Source organism: Pseudophryne corroboree (assembly GCF_028390025.1).
Source record: "Pseudophryne corroboree isolate aPseCor3 chromosome 3 unlocalized genomic scaffold, aPseCor3.hap2 SUPER_3_unloc_3, whole genome shotgun sequence".
Classification (NCBI taxonomy): domain Eukaryota; kingdom Metazoa; phylum Chordata; class Amphibia; order Anura; family Myobatrachidae; genus Pseudophryne; species Pseudophryne corroboree.
Window position 1 is genome coordinate 2,685,062 of NW_026967519.1, and position 21,854 is coordinate 2,706,915.

The window sequence follows — 21,854 nt, forward strand, 5'->3', positions numbered from 1 at the left end:
GCCAGTGTGCTGAGGGAGATAGCACCGCCCCTTTTTCGGCGGACTTCTCCCGCTTTTTTCAGGAATTCTGGCAGGGGTAATTTATCACATATATAGCCTCTGGGGCTATATATTGTGATGATTTTGCCAGGCAAGGTGTTTATATTGCTGCTCAGGGCGCCCCCCCCCCCCCCCCCCAGCGCCCTGCACCCATCAGTGACCGCAGTGTGAGGTGTGCATGAGGAGCAATGGCGCACAGCTGCAGTGCTGTGCGCTACCTTGTTGAAGACAGAAGTCTTCTGCCGCCGATTTTCCGGATCACTTCTTGCTTCTGGCTCTGTAAGGGGGCCGGCGGCGCGGCTCCGGGACCGAACATCAAGGCCGGTTCCTGCGGTCGATCCCTCTGGAGCTAATGGTGTCCAGTAGCCTAAGAAGCCCAAGCTACCACCAGTTAGGTAGGTTCGCTTCTTCTCCCCTTAGTCCCTCGTAGCAGTGAGTCTGTTGCCAGCAGATCTCACTGTAAAATAAAAAACCTAAAATATACTTTCTTTCTAGGAGCTCAGGAGAGCCCCTAGTGTGCATCCAGCTTTGCCGGGCACAAGATTCTAACTGAGGTCTGGAGGAGGGTCATAGTGGGAGGAGCCAGTGCACACCAGGTAGTCCTAAAGCTTTCTTAGTTGTGCCCAGTCTCCTGCAGAGCCGCTATTCCCCATGGTCCTTACGGAGTCCCAGCATCCACTTAGGACGTCAGAGAAAGCTCAATAGATGTTAAAATAGAGTGCAATGTAGTCATGACACACAGTTAGTAATGAGTATGCTCAGTTTTTAATGTAAGCACGTTTTTAAATGTTTGTAACAAGAATTTTCACATCATGTTGTCAGGTTGCTAAGCAACAGAAAATGAATGGAACCCTAGCTTGGCGCCGCCTGGTGACGTCGGGAGCCAGTGACGTCATTGGTCTGCGCGCGGACCCGGCTGCATCGAGCGGCGTGGAGCAGGTGAGTGAGTTTACCAATTTGTGCACATGTTAGATAGGGTATAAATGTTTGTAATTTTGTATGTCATTTGTGTATGATTGTCCCTGACGACGGGCGAGAGCCCGAAGCGTAACGTAGGAATAAAGGACGCTATGGAAATTTGAAAAAGCCTGGAGAGTGCCGCCCGTTCATTTGCAAGCTATATATATATATATATATATATATATATATATATATATATATATATATATATATGTAACCCTTTTTGTAGTGCCTCCACCCAAACTTTTAGTAGGTATTATACTACTTATTAGGATATGTTTGGGAAACCTTATGTGTAATGCTTGGTATTTTTTCTTTCAGGTACATATATATACATTTATGATTCGGATCCAGTGATCTCCTATGATCAAGGTAAGTCAACGCCACACAGATAACATTCCCTTTGTTTTAAATAACCAGCTTTACTGAGCATTCATATATGTATAGATATTAAATTATACAATACAACAATTTTGTTTATGAACAAAGTATTGTACTATTACAGATACCTATCTAGATGTAGGTCTATAGCCCTTCCGTTACTCTCTAAAGACACATAGATTATACGATATAGAGGACTATAGAATTATACTAAATTTACCCTATATGCATTACTCATATTCTGACATATAACGCTTCAATAAATATTAAAACGAATTCTCAATATTCTTTACACTTTAATATCCCCAAAACTACACTTTACCATGTACATATTATAATAATATAATCATTCAAAATATTTATCTTTATATCATAAATATCATATATTAACTGTCTTTGTTTCAGATAGGGTCTATGTATGTATATATATGCATATACCGTATATCGGGATGGTATTCTTACTCCTTCCTTAGCAAACTGTGTAAAATAGGATATATATATATATATATCTCTTCACTTTAGAGCATCACCATTGGACTAAATTTGTGTCCTCTGTATTGAAATTGTAATCCTGGTTGGTGAATTGGAATAACCTGAAGGGTTTTAAATAGTAATAGTTACTTGTATCCCAAAAGCTTATTTGGACAGATAAGTTACAGTTTTGTATCCACTTTAAATAAATAAGCTGTTACTAAGTGTTTGCTGTCTGATGATATGACTGAAATATCTTCCAGATGTCCCTGTAGTTCTATTTCCTTTCCTGAGATTTATATAACCTTTACACTTTCATAGGAGGAATTTGATCTAATCAGGAATTGCACAGTCTATTCTGAAGGTAATAGTATATTCCTCTTTTTGTTAATTATATATATATATATATATATATATATATAATAAGGTAATTTCACTGTTGAATAAAGAAATTAGATAATATCTGTATCATTAGCCATCCACCTCCTTGGCGCGTTATTACTATGGACAGTCTCTGTTAATGTCACTATGTTTTCCTGGTGACAGTTATTGTAATGAATGTTCCTCAATGGTATAGTATCTGGTGAGGTTAAAGGAGGTCTCTATTTTATCCAATTACTATATGTCACCTTGTATTATAGGAGTGTTATGTTAGGTGCAAAGTGTCACAGACCTTAGATGTTTTCACTAGTGACACCTGTCACTAGCTGGAAGACTTGTAGTTAGTTGAACTCATCACCATTTGGACGTTCTCTTTGGCTCAGGGCTGACCTTATAGCTGAGGTCTCTCTGTACGGGCTGGTTCTGGGTATTGCTGCCGCTGCTGGAGCCGCTCCGTCGGCTATGGTTCTCCCCCAACCTGGCACTCAGATTGCAGCTCTGCTTCTCCGTACCTCCTCAGCGCTCCCCGGCCGGTCACTCTGTACGCCGCTCCGCCTCCTCTTCTAATGATGCCGCCGTCCTCGAAGTCCCAGCGCTCCCCCGGCCTGTCACTCTGGGCGCCGCTCCTCCTCGCCGGACGTGGTCAGCTTCAGGACGCCTCCTCCTCCCGATCTCCGCCTCTTGACTCGCCGGTGACGGATGGGGGACAGCGCTATTCAGTGCCCTACCACCAGTAGCAGCGGCACCCTCTCCTCTCACGCCCGCTGGTAACTACAGCTCCGATCAGCGGCGCAGAGGAGGGGAAACCACTCCCATGGCTGAGCACTCGAGTCCATCTCCCGAATGGTGCTGCTGCTCCTCTATTTATCCTCCTCCCTGCTGGGTCGCGTGGAACTGTTCTTCCCGCCGAGGTCTCGAGAGCCACCTGTCACAACATGTGTCCAGTGTTACCTCAGGTGGCACCCCGTCCAATCAGGTACTTTATCATTTCAAGTCAGTACCTGAGCTGAAGGTCCCCTCACTAACAGTTTTCTTGATGAGGCAGTACATACACTGTGCCCCTATATTACCGAGGTTACTCCATTCATTTCCAAGGCATATAAACCTATATACTGACGTGAATTGCCTCTATAAATAAAAATACATATATACATATATCTTTGACTCTGAACTAGCAATCCTTATTAAAATTGGTACTTATACACCTATATTCATATACTTAACATGGCTGGATTAGTAGAATATTATTACATTTATATATATATATATTAGTGTGGCAGAGACAGCATTTTTCCATTTGAAAGTAATGTGGGGGATCCAGACCAAGTTTTGGAAGCAGTAGCAGAATCCCCGGTGTATGATCAGCAGCACCTGGGATATAAGGGTTTCCAGGGCAGAGTCACCTTGTGATTGACGGTGGAATAGCTACCCAAGTGATAGACTGGGTTGTGTGGGTTAGACTAGGGACCACTGGAGCCTATCAAGAACCTGCTATGAGAGTGCCTGTATGCTACTGCCTGTAATACTGACTGCATATGGATTTAACTTGCCATGTGTAGACCTGCTGTTCAAAATAAACACCGAAAGTGTTCACCTGAGTCCCCGTGTATGTGATCCTTGTCACAATATATATATATATATATATATATATATATATATGACAGCACTTAGTGAAAGATATAACAAACAAAAATATGGTGAAGCAAGGTCAAAAAAGGGTTAATATTAACACTCACTTTTCCCAGGTAGTGAAAAAAGAGATACCAGCACTCACTTTTGGAGATGAAAAACGATTATTTAATCTTCATAAAGATTCCATTGCATGTGGACCGACAGCTGTTTCAACCAGCACAGAGTGGTTTTCTTCAGTTGGGGTTGAGGGGGGCAAGAGCATGTGGTAGTTTAGGGCAGGGACAGTGTAAGTGTCCAGGATATGAAACATCAAACACAGACCCCTGTAGGCTTTCTGGGTAGACCACCGGGATGTTATAAGTGCATCAAATGTACTACCTGCGAAAACATGATAACTGGTTCCAACTTTACCAACCCACACCGGGAGAAAAACTACAGGATCAACTTTGTGCTCACCTGCACCACCACACATATTGTGTATCTTATAAAGTGCCCATGTGGACTCCACTATGTGGGCAAATCAATAAGAACACTGAGAGAGAGGATGGCTCTCCATCGCTCGGCCATCAAACAGGCTCTTGCGGGTAAGGAATCAGAGCAACCGGTGGCAAGGCATTTTGCGGCAGCCCACCACACTATGAATGACCTGCGACATATGATCATCGATCATGTCCCCAAGCACATTAGGGGAGGGGACAGAGATGGCAGCCTCTTGCGATTAGAAGCTAAATGGATTTTTGAGTTAAATACCACCAGCCCCCACGGTCTGAACGAGAAACTAAGCTGGAACATCTTCAAATAAAACACCAGACGTTTAGAATAAGTGACTCTGTGATACCGTATAAAGCTAACACTGTATTGGAAGGTTTGAGTCCAGCCGGTCATATTTTAAATAGTAATTGTTTCCCCTTATTTTGATAAGGATGATGTCTGAAGCATCCTAGCCGACTTCAACCGGGATAAAACCTAGACAGCAACAGAATATATTCCCACTACTGTCTTTTTGATAGTCTAAAGATTTCTGTCACTACTGTATAACATTTTTTCATTTTCAGTTTCAATCATCATCTTCTTAAAAGCTAGGTTCATCTCAGCGAGGGCATGACCCCAGCAGATAAACAAGCTATGCCACTCTCCTCTTTATCTATATGTTTTTTCTTAAATCTCAGTTTTGTCTAGTTGCACTGTTTACTGCGGATGTATCTGCAGTCATCACTTTAATCAAATTTAACATTTATTTTCACCATTTATTAGTTTGGTGTGGGGTTCTGTAATGTTAATATTTGTGCACGATATGTCTTTGTTTATCAGCGCCGCAGCCCGGCCGCTTCCAGCGTCGGGTAACCAAGACGACGACGTATGCACGGAGCGCACTGTGCATGACGTCATCCAGTTGAGACGGAAGAAGGGACGGACCACAGACGGCCGGGCGGGCGTGATCAGGACACTTGGCGGGTTTTCTCTTCTGATATAAGGTATGAATTTTATCATGTATGTTATTGTTCACCTTGACAAAGGGGCGCTTGGACCCCGAAACGTCGGATCATGTTTTGTGTGTAATACACTTAAATCTTCAACAGACTTGGAGTGCCGCCTGATTTTGTTGTCCATTATATATATATATATATATATATATATGACAGCACTTAGTGAAAGATATAACAAACAAAAATATGGTGAAGCAAGGTCAAAAAAGGGTTAATATTAACACTCACTTTTCCCAGGTAGTGAAAAAAGAGATACCAGCACTCACTTTTGGAGATGAAAAACGATTATTTAATCTTCATAAAGATTCCATTGCATGTGGACCGACAGCTGTTTCAACCAGCACAGAGTGGTTTTCTTCAGTTGGGGTTGAGGGGGGCAAGAGCATGTGGTAGTTTAGGGCAGGGACAGTGTAAGGGTAGATTTCAGTTGGGGCTGTACTTATGGAAAGGAGGGGGTATCCCAGACCCTCCGTTACCGAACACCACACCACACCCCAATATTGTCAGAGCAGGGGTCATGGAATAATAGCCAAATATTGCCAAATGGGCAGGTGAAAGGTACCTGAATATTGTCAGGCCAGGATGAGGGTGGGGCACGTTATTGATACCCTAATACTGTCAAGTAAAGGGGCAGATATGTACCGCACTATTGACAGGCCAGGGGATAGGCCAATGTACAAGATATGGTGCTTCCCCCACGCCCGTCCCCCCCCCATTAATTTTTAAGATCAATCTATCTGTGTTCTTGACGAAGCCCTTATGCTATAGCACGTAAGTGCGACTTTTGGGATGTGTGCATATGCCGGGCAATGAGTGGGCATGGGAGTTCAAGTATGCTGGGCACTGCGTATGGGCTGTGTGTATGCTGGGCACTGTGCATGGGGTGTACATATGCTGGGCACCATGTGGGTATGAAGGACGTATATTGGGCACTGTGTGTGTCTGTGTGAGTGGGTATGGGGGTGTACATATGCTGGGTACAGTGTGGGTATGGGGGAGTGTATGATGGACATTTTTTGCATCGTCAAGCTGCCCTCCATGTGCCCTATTATTACTTACATGAATCCTCGAGGCCAGGGGCTGCTATTGAAGTCCAGCAATGCAAAGACCAGCTGTGGCTGCAGCGCTGACTACCTAGTGCAGGGGGTGGGGGGCGCGCTTAGCACATATAAATGTGTAGATATGTGTTATATATGTGCTGGCAGTGTATCTGGGATTGGCAGTGATGCTGTGTAGCGCAGCTATCGTGCAGAACCCGGGACTCGGCATTAGGCATCACTCTCATAAACCCGCCCCCAGACTCCTGTGAAACTAGCCAATGATAGTCTGGGGGTGGGTTTAGGAGAGCGAAGCCTAATGCTTGCTGAGTCCCAGGTTCTGCACAGTGGGTGTGATATACAGCACAGCTGCTGGTCCCGGATACACTGCCAGCACATATAGGGGGTAATTCTGAGTTGATCGCAGCAGGAACTTTGTTAGCAGTTGGGCAAAACCATGTGCACTGCAGGAGGGGCAGATATTAAACCTCCTAATGATAATGTGTGGACCCCTTATTCAAAAGTAAAGCATTCAGTACCTTTAATACCAAGAAATAATGACACGGAGACTTGAATTTGGCAGAAAATTGTTAGCTATTTATTGTACCCTAACCATTAGAAAACCTGTAAAATGAAAATTTTAGTTAACATGCCGATTCAGCCGGCATATGGTGGCAGAAAAAAGAACGGCTATGTTCAACTGACGATAACCTCAAAACATTAAATTTCCAAACGATCCTAATTTAACACAAACTATAAAATAGGTAATAGGTGCCCGACTCAGACCCCCACGGTGACTACCCACCCTGATGGGTGATGACGCTGCCCCCGGACAGGTGGTCAAGCGGCCTTAAAAGTCAATGGAGGCGAGTGCACCTAAACCACACCAAACTGTAAATCACTGCAACTAACAAGACAAACTACAACCTGCCGTTCTTTTCCGCCAACAGCGAAAGACTCCTCCCCAGAGTCTTCGCACCGCCACCATACCCTCAACCTAACTCCTGCAACACCAGAAACAGATCCTCCAGGAAAAGCATCATCCCCTCATTGGACAGATGCACACCATCAGGCCGAAAAAGGTGACTGTCACGAAACCGAATCCTAGGGTGGCGAACCACTTTGCCTCCGTGGGTCAACACCCACTTCGCCACCGCCCCATTCACCTTTTGCCTGGCCTCATCAATCAGGCGACCGTCCGCCACACCTCGCCACCTCAACCTTGGCACCATCATAGAGAACACCAAGACACAATTGGTCCACGCTGCGGCCACACTGGCCAGATCCTTCATCATGGCCCACCGCAGCTCCAAAGATGTCCTCTTCCCCAGGTCGTTGCCACCTAAATGGACAACCAGAACCCTAGGGACTCCATGCTCGCTGACCTGACTGACCAATCTATTCTTCAGATCTTTCCACATCATCCCCCGCCAACCAAGCCAACGAACGCCATGAGCCCTAGGAAACATCTGTGCCCCCTCCGAGGCCAAAAACCTGGCTGCCCAATACACATAAGAGTGGCCAACCACCCAGATTGCCAAATCATCTTCTACCCAACCTGAAGAGAAGGAAAGGGGTAAAAAATCGGTTAATAAGAATCTAAAGCAGAGTTTATCAAACGCATTAACCTGAAGGATCTGCCAAAAGAAAAAATGGGGTTTTCGTGTCTTGCAGAAGTCACGGCCTAGCCGATCTGCACAAGCTTCCAGCCAATTGAAGCAGAACATAAACACACAACGGGAAAAAGCAAAATAATATAAGGAAAATAAACGGGGGGGGGGGGGGGGGTATAAAATGGGAACAAACATGTAAGAACTCAGCTGGAGGTGAAAGCGTAAAAACCTGCTGAGGGACTTTGATTTGAACTGATCAGCCGAATTGTAGATTAGAATTCAGTCCGTCAAGTCAGGCAAAAAATCGCAAAAGAACTCCAGACCCCCACTGTCAGCAGCTGCGAGTAGCTAATCCCTGAGTAGGATAAACAGGGGAGACAAACAGACACACTACACAAGGACGTTCTGAACTTTACGACATGAACTTATACAACTACAGTTAAACAGAACCGTTAGTCAAACAAACAAATCATGTAACGGGGCGAATATATCGTCTGTAACTCGACGACTTCCATCGCCCCACGGCCTGGATTTCCGCCACGGAAAGCCCTGCCGTCACAGCCCCGATGCGGAAGGAATGTGTCCCGAAAGCAGCGGGTGGAAGCCCAAGCTCGCCAGACAGCGACCCAGCATCCAACAAAACTGATATTTCGTCAAGGGCAGACCGTCATAATGCAGCAACCACGACCCCCGCCCACCGGGCCGAACTGCCGCATATTTCGATGCCAACCTCACCGGGCAAATGCTCTCCTCCAGCGACGAAACCAAGGTGACCCATCGACCTCTACCTACTTGGTCCGTCTTAGAGCAACGCAATCTGCACAGCAAGGACCTCTCACCCACTACCACGTCCTCGAGAAGCATGCGCGAATCTGCCCGCTTAGATGGCGCTACCAGCTCCGAAACCCGAAAGGCTCCGTGGTAAGCCATGGAGAACGCCAACCGGAACAGAAGCGATTCAAAAATAGACGACGCGATACCGCCAACCGCCTTGATGTCAGCCGGTAGCAAGGCCGCATCGATGGGCCGCCGCCTATCAGGCGGCATTGGCGCCATGCGTGCCCACCCCTTCATCGCCTTAAGCAGAAGCCCGCTCTTAGTCACGTCAGGGACACCTTTGATTTTATTAAAGAACGAAATTCCGGCTAAGTACCGGGACACCACCGCTCTGGACCTACCCGTAACAAACAGCTGCCAAATAAAAGAAAGCATCATCCGATGCCCGCTCTTACCTGCTTGACTTCGTCCTCGGACAAACTCCTCCCACTCGCTCCAAGCTTGTCCGTAAGCCTTGAGCGTGTTCGGAGCCACTGACCGCATCGCTAGACCCTCCAGTCCGGTCCGATCACCTGCCAGACATAACCGGGACATTGAAACCCCTGCTCATCGGCCTCTAGTGCCAACAAACGAAATCTCTCCCACTGACCTCTGGACAACGCGTCGGCAATTCCGTTCTCCAGACCAGGCACATGCTGCACGCGGAACCATACATTCTTATGTAAGCATGTGAGCAGCAACCGCCCCAGCACCCTCAGAACCACCAGCGCCTTCGCCCTCTGGTTATTGATCGCATGCACCACGCCCAGATTGTCACATCTAAACAAGATGCTGCGATGAGCCAGACGATCGCCCCAAACCTCCAGCGCCACCATAATGGGGAAAAGCTCCAGCAGCAAAAGGTCCTTAGTTAAACCCTCGCGATGCCATTCCTCCGGCCACGAGGCTACGTCCCAAGATCCCTCAAGGTAGCAACCGAACCCAGAGGAACCCGCCGCGTCGGTAAACAGCTGCAGCCGAGCGCTGTCGACCGTTGGGGCCTGCCAGATATGCACCCCGTTGAAGTCCCCCAGGAACGAGGCCCATACGGCCAAATCCCTCTTAATCTCGGAAGACAAGCGAATGAAATGATGCGGCCTGGCACACCCCGCAGTTGCCCTCTCCAGCTTCCGGCAGAACACCCTGCCCATCGGGATTACCCGACAAGCAAAGTTCAAAAGGCCCAGCAAGGACTGCGCCTGCCGCAGCGTGACTTTGCGCGACCTTACGAACTGGCAGATAGCCTCGTGGAGCTTCGCAACCTTGGCCTGAGGCAGGCGACACGATCCCGCTACCGTGTCGATTTCGATCCCCAAGAATGACAAACGGGAAACCGGCCCCTCCGTTTTATCCTCGGCCACAGGAACGCCAAAGTGAAAAAACAGAGCTCGGATGCTGAACAGCAAGTCGCTGCAGCGTGGCGAATTCGCTGGACCCACACACAGGAAATCATCGAGGTAATGCGCAACTCCATGACCCCCTGACGAAGACTCCGCACACCAATGTAAAAATATGCTAAACCGTTCAAAAAACGAGCAGGAAACGGAACATCCCATCGGCAAACATTTGTCGATGAAATACTCCGCTCCGATCCGAAAACCCATAAAACGGAATGAGTCTGGATGCAACGGGAGCAACCGAAACGCGGATTCCACATCGATCTTAGCCATCAGGGCCCCAGGGCCGTAACTACGGACCAACTCTAGCGCCTCATCAAACGACTGGTACACCACCGAGCAATGAGCCGGTGGTATCGTGTCGTTGACCGATGACCCTGACGGGTAAGAAAGATGCTGAATGAGCCGAAAGGCACCTGGAGTCTTCTTGGGGACTACCCCCACTGGGGAGATGACCAAGTCATCCACCGGGGGTGAGCTAAACGGGCCCTCCATCCTACCCAGCCGTACCTCCTTATCCACTTTCTCGCACAGAACCGACGGCAAGGTGCGAGCAGACTGGAGGTTCCGGTGAGCCCGGACCGATACCTCGCTCACAACAGGCAAGCGAAAACCAAACTGAAAACCCTGAAACAAAAATTGAGCATCTGCACTATTTGGATACCAATCCAAATTAATTGGCGTTGGTGCCCTGCAGAGCGCTCGCGCCGGGTCTTGCGTAACTTTGGTTACCCCGCACAGCCTGGCAACTGCCTTTAAAACAGGTAGAGGCTGGGTGGGAGCCGCCACATTGCAAGCACAAATGTCGAAACCGACACTGCTTGCCGAAGGAACAGGACGCATTGTTAAATGCGAAGCACTTCCCCTTCGCGGCGGCCTCCCCCCCCCCACGGACGGCCAATCTACCTGTCTTGCCCGATCCGCCGTCCGCGCCGGTCCCTTGGGCGGACGATCCTGCGCGGTGCTCGTCCGCCCCCGGATTCCGGGGCTCCCTAGCGGGTTGAGAAGTCCGGGTGACCTGGAGCCAGACTTCCACATCCTTGCAACCAAAGTCAATCACCAGCAAGCAGTCCTGTTTCTCCCGGAATTTCTCGTCATATATCCGCCATTCGATGCCTGATGATGTGCGCTGCATATCGTGTATTAAGTGCAGGTATCTAATGACGTTCATATGTTCGTCAGGCCTATCTTCTAGGTAACAAGCCGCAAAGACGCAAAAACCGGCCAGCCAGTTGTCGAAGGTATGGAAGCCTCAGCTCCGATGCCCTTCTTAGCTGCCGCTGACTTATAGTCCTTCTTTGCGTCCTTCGTCAGGACGAACATATCAACGTAATCACCCCTGCAGATCTTCCTACGGCAGCTATCCCGCAACCCCCGCAGCACGGCAGTCTAATCGCAGTGGACTACCCCAGGCAAATCGCGACGCTTCTTGGCCCTGCGAGCGTCCTCGCTAAGCCGCTTACGTCTTTTCCACCTCTCCTGCTGCCCCGCCGCCCTCTTGGCGTATTTTGTTGCGCGCTTTTTCGCCCTAGTTGTGCTACTGACTTCGGATGCCGGCGACGACAGGGAAGAAGAAGAGGAAGAACTGAGAGAACTGGAGCGCGTGCTAGAGCCAGACACCGACTGCTCAACCTCACCTAATGCTGTCGACTACGTGGACTGGGAATCCTCCGGTGTGGAAACTGCGAAATCCTCCTCGTCGCTCCCAACCACCTCAACTTCACCGCGATCACCTGAAGAAGAAGACGGAGCAAAGGACGCAGAAACTACTCGGGGCGCATGCCTAGCACTCTGGGGCGAAGGTGTCCCCACCTTGCGCCCCCGCTCGTCCCGCACGGGACGGTGTCCCAGCTGCGCCGCGGCCGCCCCCGGATCACGGCAAGCGCAAGCAATTCGCTGAGCCGCCGACCCCGGCCGCGCACCGGACATGCCCACTACCGCGCGCGTGCCGGAACGCCTTGCCGCCCCCGGGGATGCGGCAGCGGCCAGCGGGCCCAATGCCGCCACCACCCCGTTGACAGGGCCGACGCCAACTCTCCGGAGGGGTCCTGACCCCCCCAAAAGTCACTGCCGGCACCCGCGGGAGCCCCCGCAGATGCCGGCGCGCGCCTCCTTGCCCGGCACCCGGCAGGCGCCAACACGGGGCTTGATGGCCAAAGCTCCGACTGGCCCCCTGGGGAACCGCTGGCGCCCCTGACCACAAGCGGCGCGGTCCCCCACCAGTCATTGCCCCCAACTTGTGCCTGCTGCTCGTAGCTAGCGCTGCTCCTGCCGCTATCGGCCCCCCCGCGCGCGCCCTCCCTCCGCAGGGAGGGCGCCTCGGCGGGGCTCCATGCTGCCTTGCTCGCCCCCGTTACGTCCCCCCCGCCGCCGCTCCCCGCCGGGCTCCGGCTGCAAGGGAGGCAGCAGGGGAGATGAGGATACCAGTGGCGCTGCTGCGCGCCCACGTGCGCGAACGGCGCCACCTGTTGAGAGCGCGGGCGTGCGCGCACCCTGTGTGCGCGGCCCGCCGCTTACCGCCACTAACCCTCCACTACTGGGCCCCGCTGAGAGGATCGTCGGACGAGACCCCGCGACAGGCCTCGTCCGACTCGCCGCCGCCGTCTGCCCGCTCCGCCCCCCTCGCCCGGCACCACCTCGCGGCCACGACAAGGGGGAACAGAGGGGAGGCGAACCGGCAGCGTCCCGAAACCAGCACCGGAGCCGCGAACACTGCACCCGGAGGTGAGGGCCGAAGCCCGGGCACCTCCGGGCGTCCTGCCCGTGCCCCCAGCCCTCCCCGTCGCCCGCGCCCGGCTGGTAACACCGGACCGGAAACCAGCGGCAAGGAAGACCGAGTCCGCCGAGCCACGGCCGCACTGGCGCCCGCATCGGCCCCGGAAGATGGGTAGCCGGCAGCAGGGCCAGCCAGCCCATCCTCGGGCCCAGCCCCACCGCCTGATGAGCGGTAGCGAGCTGGGGTCCCGGCGGCACAGCGAGGGCGAGAGGGTAAAAGAGAAAACAGTGCAATGCAAAGCTAAAGTAAAACTAGCTAAAAGTCTAGTGATTCTGCAATGCAGCACTCACCAGAGGCAATTCAGCAGCAAGAGAGACCAAGCTGGCCTAGCAGTCCCTATATATATACTGAACCCTCCCCTCTCTAACATGTGCTGTACTTTTCCTCACAGTTAGGTCCACCCCTCACAGGAGGTTTAACTCTCTCTATTCCTATGCAGTCATTTCGCTTTCCATCTGTATTTTGAAATTTTGGATATGGGAGACACAACCTGTATAGGCCTACCATAAAACATGCACATCTGGGTAAATCCAAGGAAATATTTAAAAAAAATAAGGGGGTAAATTTACTAACTGTTGGTTTGGTTTCTTAAGCTGTAAGCCACAATCAGATTTATAACAAATAAAGACTTGAAATATCTCATTTTGCATGGAATGAGTCTCTATATAATATATTAGTTTCACCTTTTAAGTTGAATTACTGAAATAAATTAACTATTGCACAATATTCTAATTTTCTGAGTTCCACCTGTATATAGGAGACTCAACCTGTATAATGTTTTATATATACAATATTTTATAATATGTGTTCCTAAAGCTGACGGTAGTATCCGCCTTTGTGTAGACTTCAACAAGAAACCCTGGTTTCCATGTTTAATGTATCTTCTATGCCACTGGTAGATAAACCTCATGATCAGCTGGGCTCTGGCAGATATACTCTCACCCTTGATCTTACAAAAAGCTAAAGGCAGATTGAATAGATTGGGAAGACCAAGTGTACTATGACGTGTTTTACTTTTTTACATTTGCAACTTAGCGCCTAATTCAGACCCCGTCACTGATGTGCGAAAATCACTATGAAGCGATTTATATACATCTGCGCATGTGCGTACGCCGGTACGTCATGTACAAAGTCCTAAACCTTGGAGGGGGGCAGGAACTGGGTGTTGACACTGCATTTTGTGTGTGTGTTGATGCTCTGTTTAAGTGGCGCAGTCCGGACAGCGGAGACTGTATGCACACCCCTTGGGATGCAGTCCCTGTGCAACTCTGTATACACACCCCGTGGGACGCAGTCCCCGTGCGACTCTGTATGCACACTCCATGGGACCCAGGCCCTGTGTGACTCTGTATGCACACCCCGTGGGACCCAGGCCCTGTGTGACTCTGTATGCACACCCCATGGGAAACAGGCCCTGTGTGACTCTGTTTGCACACCCCGTGGGACCCAGGCCCTGTGTGACTCTGTTTGCACACCCCGTGGGACCCAGGCCCTGTGTGACTCTGTATGCACACCCCGTGGGACCCAGGCCCTGTGTGACTCTGTATGCACACCCCATGGGACCCAGGCCCTGTGTGACTCTGTATGCACACCCCGTGGGACCCAGGGCCTGTGTGACTCTGTATACACACCCCGTGGGACGCAGTCCCCATGCGACTCTGTATGCACACTCCATGGGACCCAGGCCCTGTGTGACTCTGTATGCACACCCCGTGGGACCCAGGCCCTGTGTGACTCTGTATGCACACCCCATGGGAAACAGGCCCTGTGTGACTCTGTTTGCACACCCCGTGGGACCCAGGCCCTGTGTGACTCTGTTTGCACACCCCGTGGGACCCAGGCCCTGTGTGACTCTGTATGCACACCCCGTGGGACCCAGGCCCTGTGTGACTCTGTATGCACACCCCATGGGACCCAGGCCCTGTGTGACTCTGTATGCACACCCCGTGGGACCCAGGGCCTGTGTGACTCTGTATGCACACCCCGTGGGACCCAGGCCCTGTGTGACTCTGTATGCACACCCCATGGGACCCAGGCCCTGTGTTACTCTGTATGCACACCCCATGGGACCCAGGCCCTGTGTTACTCTGTATGCACACCCCGTGGGACCCAGGCCCTGTGTGACTCTGTATACTCACCCCGTGGGACCCAGGCCCTGTGTGACTCTGTATGCACACCCCGTGGGACCCAGGCCCTGTGTGACTCTGTATGCACACCCCGTGGGACCCAGGCCCTGTGTGACTCTGTATGCACACCCCGTGGGACCCAGGCCCTGTGTGACTCTGTATGCACACCCCATGGGACCCAGGCCCTGTGTGAAGTTTTAGCTGCTTATACACATGTGCACTTGAAAATCATTGATAATTTGCACAATTATTTGCATTGCGTCTGACCCAGAATCAGGCCCTGCAGATCGCCATTGCTTACTGCAAGTGATTGCTACGCCTCAGCTGGTGTCACAGTACCAGGTGCCGCTTCACCCAACAGTAGCACTGTGTCCTGTAGTAACGCCAAGCGATAAGTCAGGAATATTTGTGATGCCCAATACAAGGGTAACAGCAGTAGTAATGGCCAGTACAGTGCACAGTAGTAGTGGAGCTGAGTAATGTGTCAGTGATAACCGTAATAGATATAGAATATAGTCATCAGTGCCGCAGCTTCCCACTACCGGACTACGGACTTGATAAATCTGGGCCATAATGATATATAATTAAGGAGGTCACCCCCGATCCGATGATGATGATGAGTTGCTAAACAGACGACACATCCAGCAAGTCCAACACTTCCTCCTATCTGTTAGTGAAGGTTCTACGTCAGAGCTCAATGACAGAGTAGGTCAATGGTAAATACGTTTTATTAATTTTTTTTTCACAAAAGAAATAAATGGTGTGGCAATAGCAGCAACAGTAATAGAAGGTGAGTACACAAGCAGGTAATGGGGAACCACTGGTAACAGTAGAAAACAGAAGTAATATAACAGCAACATTTCTTTAATGCTATGTGTTAATGCTGGAGCACAGAACAGATGATATAGTATTACAAAAAACAAACAGAAATAAATAAAAAGGCACGTTCAATCAAGATGCCAGGGTTGAAGACAAAAAGACAGCAAGAATTAATATGAGCATCAAGCATATAGGTCAATGACCCAAAAATAGCGGCATAAACATGGTAACGCTAAAATAGAATGCTTCAGATTATCACTTTTTCCAAACATTTCTTATCAAGCAAACTAACGGGGGAAACCAAGGAACATATTGGTGCTTCATGACAACATAAGAGCACAAGGAGTAAATGGACAAGCATTAGCAATACATATGCACTAAAAGGCCCTCTAAGTGATGGAGAAAGGGAGGCAGGTGGATAAGTAGTTTATTGTCCTCTATGATCAGTCATATGAATGTGTACGGAACCTTGTCAGTGGCTGAGTATAGGTTAGGACGCCAGTCCTTTAGGATGCTAGGGTGTCTAGTATATGAAGTGTCTAGTTATAAAGGGCCAGTTTAAAGTCAATAGTAACGTGTTATTAATTAGATCTTCAACTGATTAGTTATATCTTCATCTGTTATCGATTCTGAATTGATTCCTCCTCTCTCCTTCTCATCAACAAGTAAACGTATTCAGATCACTATTGCAGACTATCTCACCTGCTCGTACTGAAGTATTACTAGGCATATGTATTCAGATTGCTGTCACAGACTATCTCACCTGCTTGTACTGGAGTATTACTAGGTGTTTTGATCAATTACTCCTTTCATTGGGTTTAAGTGATCTGTGCTTTTATAGCATAGCAGTGATTACATTACATAGGAAGCATTTTAGGAAGCTGTTATAAGCACAAGTATCAGTTTTCCCATGTATGCATTGGGCCGTTGTTTGACTCGCCTTCCACAGTGTATCCTTCGTAGTGCACCCAACATGGCTGCCTCATCTGGGTCGCTTGTGGATGGGATGAAAAATACATGGACCTGACTTTTGTTGACCCTGTTCTGAGCGTTAGGATGCTGCAACTACCCCATTTTGTACCATCTCTTCTAGGTGTAGACTGTTTCACCCAGGGTAATCCTACACAGTGCACCCAAGATGGCTGACTCACCTGGTGCCTTGTAAGGGTGAAAAACACAACTTGTGGAAGTTATTACCCAAAATTCCTACACCAAATACTGCATTATGCTTTCTGTGCGATCTAGGTTTACTTTTTAGGTCTGTGTGGCTTCCTCTATTGCTGTATTACATTGTTTTTGATGTCTGTAAAGCGCCTTGAGTCCTGTTGGAGAAAGAGCGCTATTTTAAATAAAACTATTATTAGTATTATTAGTCTAAAAATGTTGCACTCACAAGACAAAGTCTGCAATAGCCTGGCCTTCTCTCAATTGATTGGTAAAAAGCTTTGTAGTGCGCCTAGCTCAACAGGTAGTGCCAAGCTCATGTACGAAGTAGTATCAAAAAAGTCAAAAAGGATCTGACTTAAGATAATGTAAAAAAACAAAACCCTACAGTAAGTAAATTAGTACTGCTGAGGAAAGGGGACAATGCAGTCACAGGGGCGGCTACTTATCACTGGAAGTCCAACAGGCAATTTTCACTGATGGAGAAGAGAAATGCTATAGCTCTGGAACACCTCCAGGTCTTGAGCAGCTGGAAGAACCTCCCGTCAAAGCCCTTACATGAGCCGCCGCTCTGTCCATCTAGGACACAGGTTCTCAAACTCGGTCCTCAGGACCCCACGCGGTGCATGTTTTGCAGGTCTCACAGAATCACAAGTGACATAACTAGCTCCACCTGCAGACCTTTTAAAATGTGTCAGTGAGTAATTAATATGCCTGTGCACTTGCTGGGTTACCTGCAACACATGCACTGTGTGGGGTCCTGAGGACCGAGTTTGAGAACCACTGATCTAGGATATCTGCCCATCAATAGTCAACAACAATGTTTTTATGGGGAAAAAAAGTGTGTGGTGGGGGGAGCAGGAAGATTGTGTAATCAACTTTGAGGGGGAGATAGCTAGCTTACATTTGGTCATATTAAGTTTGAAGTTGAATTGGGTAAATCAGGTGGGGTGGCAGAGGAGCAGTTGGACACATGGCTGCAAGAGAAGGAGAAAGGGCAAGGTATAGTAATCAGGTGGTGTAGCAGTGACCCACCAAAACCATTGAGGCCCATTATATTCTGACTCTACTAATGGCACCAGTATCCGATAAGTATCAGTGGTCATTTTACTAAGAAATGGACACTATAATATGATCTTGCCATGTATTTCTAAAATAAGTGAAGGAACAAGAGTATAGAGCCTGGACATATTCGTGTTCAGACCGATCTCCCTTCCCAGGATGCGAAACTGGTAGTGATTCTCTCAGCGGTAGGCAGGAAAGCTATACTTCAACAATGGATCCACGACTCACGTCCCACATTACCTTTAGTGACCTCTAGGCTCCTTTTCCTGTTCACAATGGACTGGTTGGAAACATCTCTCAATAAGGAAATACTGACTCCTGCACTATTTCAATGCTGGGGTCGATTCATACACAAGCTACCTACTCTGACAAAATTAGCTATTCAGCAGTGTTTCAGCTGCACCGCATGGTATGGCCTACAACTCCTGACTGATGACCCCCCGATCTCTCTCCCATAGCCACCTCGCTCCCTCTGCTCTCCCATCTTTCCCCCTTCTTCTTATCAACTTCTTATCCCTTTCACGCACTGGTCTCCACTACCCACCGTTGCCGTATACACCCCTCTTCTCATCCCGTTTTCTGTTTCTCCGTCAACCTCATATTTTCTCTGGCTCTGATGATGTCTCCATGGATGGGTCGGCGGTCCCTTAGCCTAGGCAGGTACTATTTTATTTTATTTTAATTTTTCTGTTTGTTTACGGGTTGTTGTTTTTTTGTGTTCCCTGACGAGGACACATTAGAATGTTATACTGTTTGTATTTTTGTTCTATTCTTATATCTGATGGGCGATTGTTTATACTGCAAAGTAATTTTTATACGATTTTTATAATTTTATTGTCCACAATTTTGGTATGTTGTATCAGAAAATGGAAAATGTGAGGTTTTACCTCGGGCTCCACCATTTTTGCTTATGGTTAATCTATGGTGTAACTGGGATTGGTGTATTGACTGGACCCCATGCTATTTTTTGCTACTTCCTTTTTCTTTCTCTGTACTTTGCAAACCTCAATAAAATATATATTGGGGGAAAAAAAAAAAAAAGAGTATAGAGCCTGGATGAAGCTTCTTCTGAAGAGGCCGGGTGATAACCTTGGTCAGTGTATTAAGTCCTTCATCTGATTGAAAATAGCATGTCATTTGTTGGGCTATAATCATGTAGCCTGGAACAGACCACTGTGACTGTTGACATCTTGATCTGTAAGTCTATACATTATCCAAATAATCAGAGAGCCAGAAACCCCTGGGTGTTTTCAGATGAGGCTTCTTCTTTTCCTGGGACAATGGCAGAATCTTATTCCTGTCTCTGAAATTAGAGAGTAATAAGATTCTGGTGACCTGGATGATGTTCTCAGAGCAAAGATAAGCTGGCCACACTCAGCCCAAACCTGCCTCTCTGGACAGCTACAGTATCCAATGTGGCCCAACAAGTAGAACATCTGGTGGTTCGGCAGATGCAGAGAATGTTTCTCTGGTGACCACCTGAATTTTAGACATGAACATCACATCACCAGGTAAGTCTATGGGGTGTCTAATACGCGCAGATTTTTGGGAATCTTTTCATCTAAATTCATGGTAATAATTCAACAAGGCTCAATACAGAAACATCTACTTCTGCAGATTTTAACCTAATATGGGGAGAAAATTACCCAGATTCCATGTTAAATACGGGGAATACAATAGCCTCAGCCTCGCAGGACTTCAGACTGCAGTATATAGCTGATGTTTATTGTGTGACTAGCCAGATGTCAGAAGACAGCTAAGGCTCGCTGGGAACCACACCTTATTAAACAAAGCTGAATGAGATGTATTGTCTGAATAGTATATGTAGCTAAGTATTACTCTGCTTCTAAGAATACATAAAGTGTAAGCTGATTTTATTCATTACACTGGTCACATGTATCTCTATTCACTTCAATAAAGAAAGTCCCACCATTAACAAGATCACTCAACCTCTTCTCCAGAGTGAGTCTTCATGTGAGCCTTGAGAAAGCAATTCAGTCGGAAACTTTGACCACACTCAGAACATGGGAACGGCTTTTCCCCTGTGTGAAGTGTTTGGTGTAACTGAAGATTGAATTTATTGGCAAAATAATTCCCACACTCTAAACACAAGTAAGGTTTGTGCCCTATGTGCGTTTTCTGGTGCTGACGTAAACCTCTCTGATCGTGGAAGCATTTTCCACACTCAGAACAAGAAACCGGTTTCTCTCCAGTGTGGATTAATTTGTGACGACGTAGAGTTGAGTTGTCTGTAAAACATTTCCCACACTCAGGACATGAGTACGGTTTCTCACCAGTGTGGGTCTTTTTATGCCGGTTAAGATGGGACATAAATTGGAAAGCCTTGTTGCACTCCGAACACTCAAATGGTTTCTCTCCAGTGTGAGACCTCTCATGCCGAATGAGATTTGATGTCATACTGAAGGACTTTCCACATTCAGAGCATGAATACGGCTTCTCGCCTGTGTGAGTTTTTCTGTGAACACGAAGATTTGACCGAGAAGGGAATGATTTCCCACATTCTGAGCATATAATTGTGTTACCAGTATGAACTGCTTGATGTACTAAAAGCTGAGGACGGCTGGAAAATCGCTCCTCACACTCAGAGCATGGAAACGGCTTCTCACCTGTATGTGTTCTTAAATGTCTGTCAAGGTTTGGTCTAAGATTAAATGTTTTTCCACACTCAGAACATGAAAACAGATTTCTCCCAGTGTGATATGCATGATGTCTCGTGAGGGATTTTTTACTGGTAAAACACTTCCCACACTCAGAACATGGAAATGGCTTCTCTCCTGTGTGACTTCGTCCATGCTCCACCAATGTCTGATTACTAGTAAACTGTTTCCCACATTCCGCACAGGAGTAAGGCTTCTCGCCCGTGTGGCTTCTCTCATGCCGGATTAGAGAGCATTTCCTGGGAAAACACTTTTTGCATTCAGAGCACTGAAATGGCTTCTCTCCCGTGTGGGATCTCTGATGTCTTATTAGAAGGGCCTTACGGAGAAAACATCTCCCACATTCAGGGCATTTCATCTTTTTGTTGTGGTATCGCTCATGTGCAGTCAGCTTTGTTTTTGAATCAAAGCATTTCCCGCAGTAACTACACTTATTTGCACCTCCAGCTCTGTGCCTCTGCTTATGTCTGACAAGGTCGGAGTTGCTAGGAAACCTTACATCACAGTCAGGACACTCGTATCCTCTCTCTGTGCCCGGTCTTGCTTTAGCTGCAGTCCTCTTTCTCTGCTTAGTTACTGATGTGTTTTCGGTATCAGCATTTTGGCGGTTTCCTTCTTCAGAAGACTCTCCATCTGATGCTGTTGGACTTCCGCCTTCGTATGACCATTCCGTGTCCGAATCTGTGGGATTTTCATCTCCACATGACCTTTCTGTATCAGAGCCTGGGAGATTTTCATCTTCAGGAGAAGACATGTCTGTGAGATCTTCTACGTATGTTTCTGTGTCAGCAGAATCTCCACCGTCGATATGTGTTCTGAATCTGAGAGACCTGGGTCTTTGTGATATTGAATCCCTGTTTTTTTTATTTTCCACACACTTTCTTGTTCCTGGTTTATATTTACTATGTGATTTTGGATCAGGACTTTTGGATCAGACTATTTATAACACTCAGTGAAGGAAATGTTTCGGGTTTGTTTTTGACCTCCGATAAATCTGTTGGGAGAAGCAATC

The 21,854-nt window shown here is 48.1% G+C and overlaps 1 protein-coding gene and 1 long non-coding RNA gene across 2 annotated transcripts in view; one reads left to right on the top strand and one right to left on the bottom strand.

Moving 5' to 3' along the window:
- The first annotated feature begins 878 nt into the window (after window positions 1-878).
- Window positions 879-5,328, top strand: LOC134983994 (uncharacterized). Its single transcript, XR_010191705.1, has 4 exons — window positions 879-978; window positions 1,321-1,371; window positions 2,173-2,215; window positions 5,176-5,328. It is a non-coding gene; the product is annotated as an uncharacterized LOC134983994 (long non-coding RNA).
- Window positions 5,329-15,826: 10,498 nt separating this feature from the next.
- The window catches only part of LOC134983973 (gastrula zinc finger protein XlCGF26.1-like), a 38,282-nt gene continuing 32,254 nt past the window's right edge, over window positions 15,827-21,854 (bottom strand). Inside the window, exon 2 of the mRNA XM_063949619.1 lies at window positions 15,827-21,836. Coding sequence (XP_063805689.1) covers window positions 20,106-21,596 — 1,491 coding nt within the window. The 5' untranslated portion in view covers window positions 21,597-21,836 and the 3' untranslated portion in view covers window positions 15,827-20,105. The remainder of the gene's footprint in view (window positions 21,837-21,854) is intronic.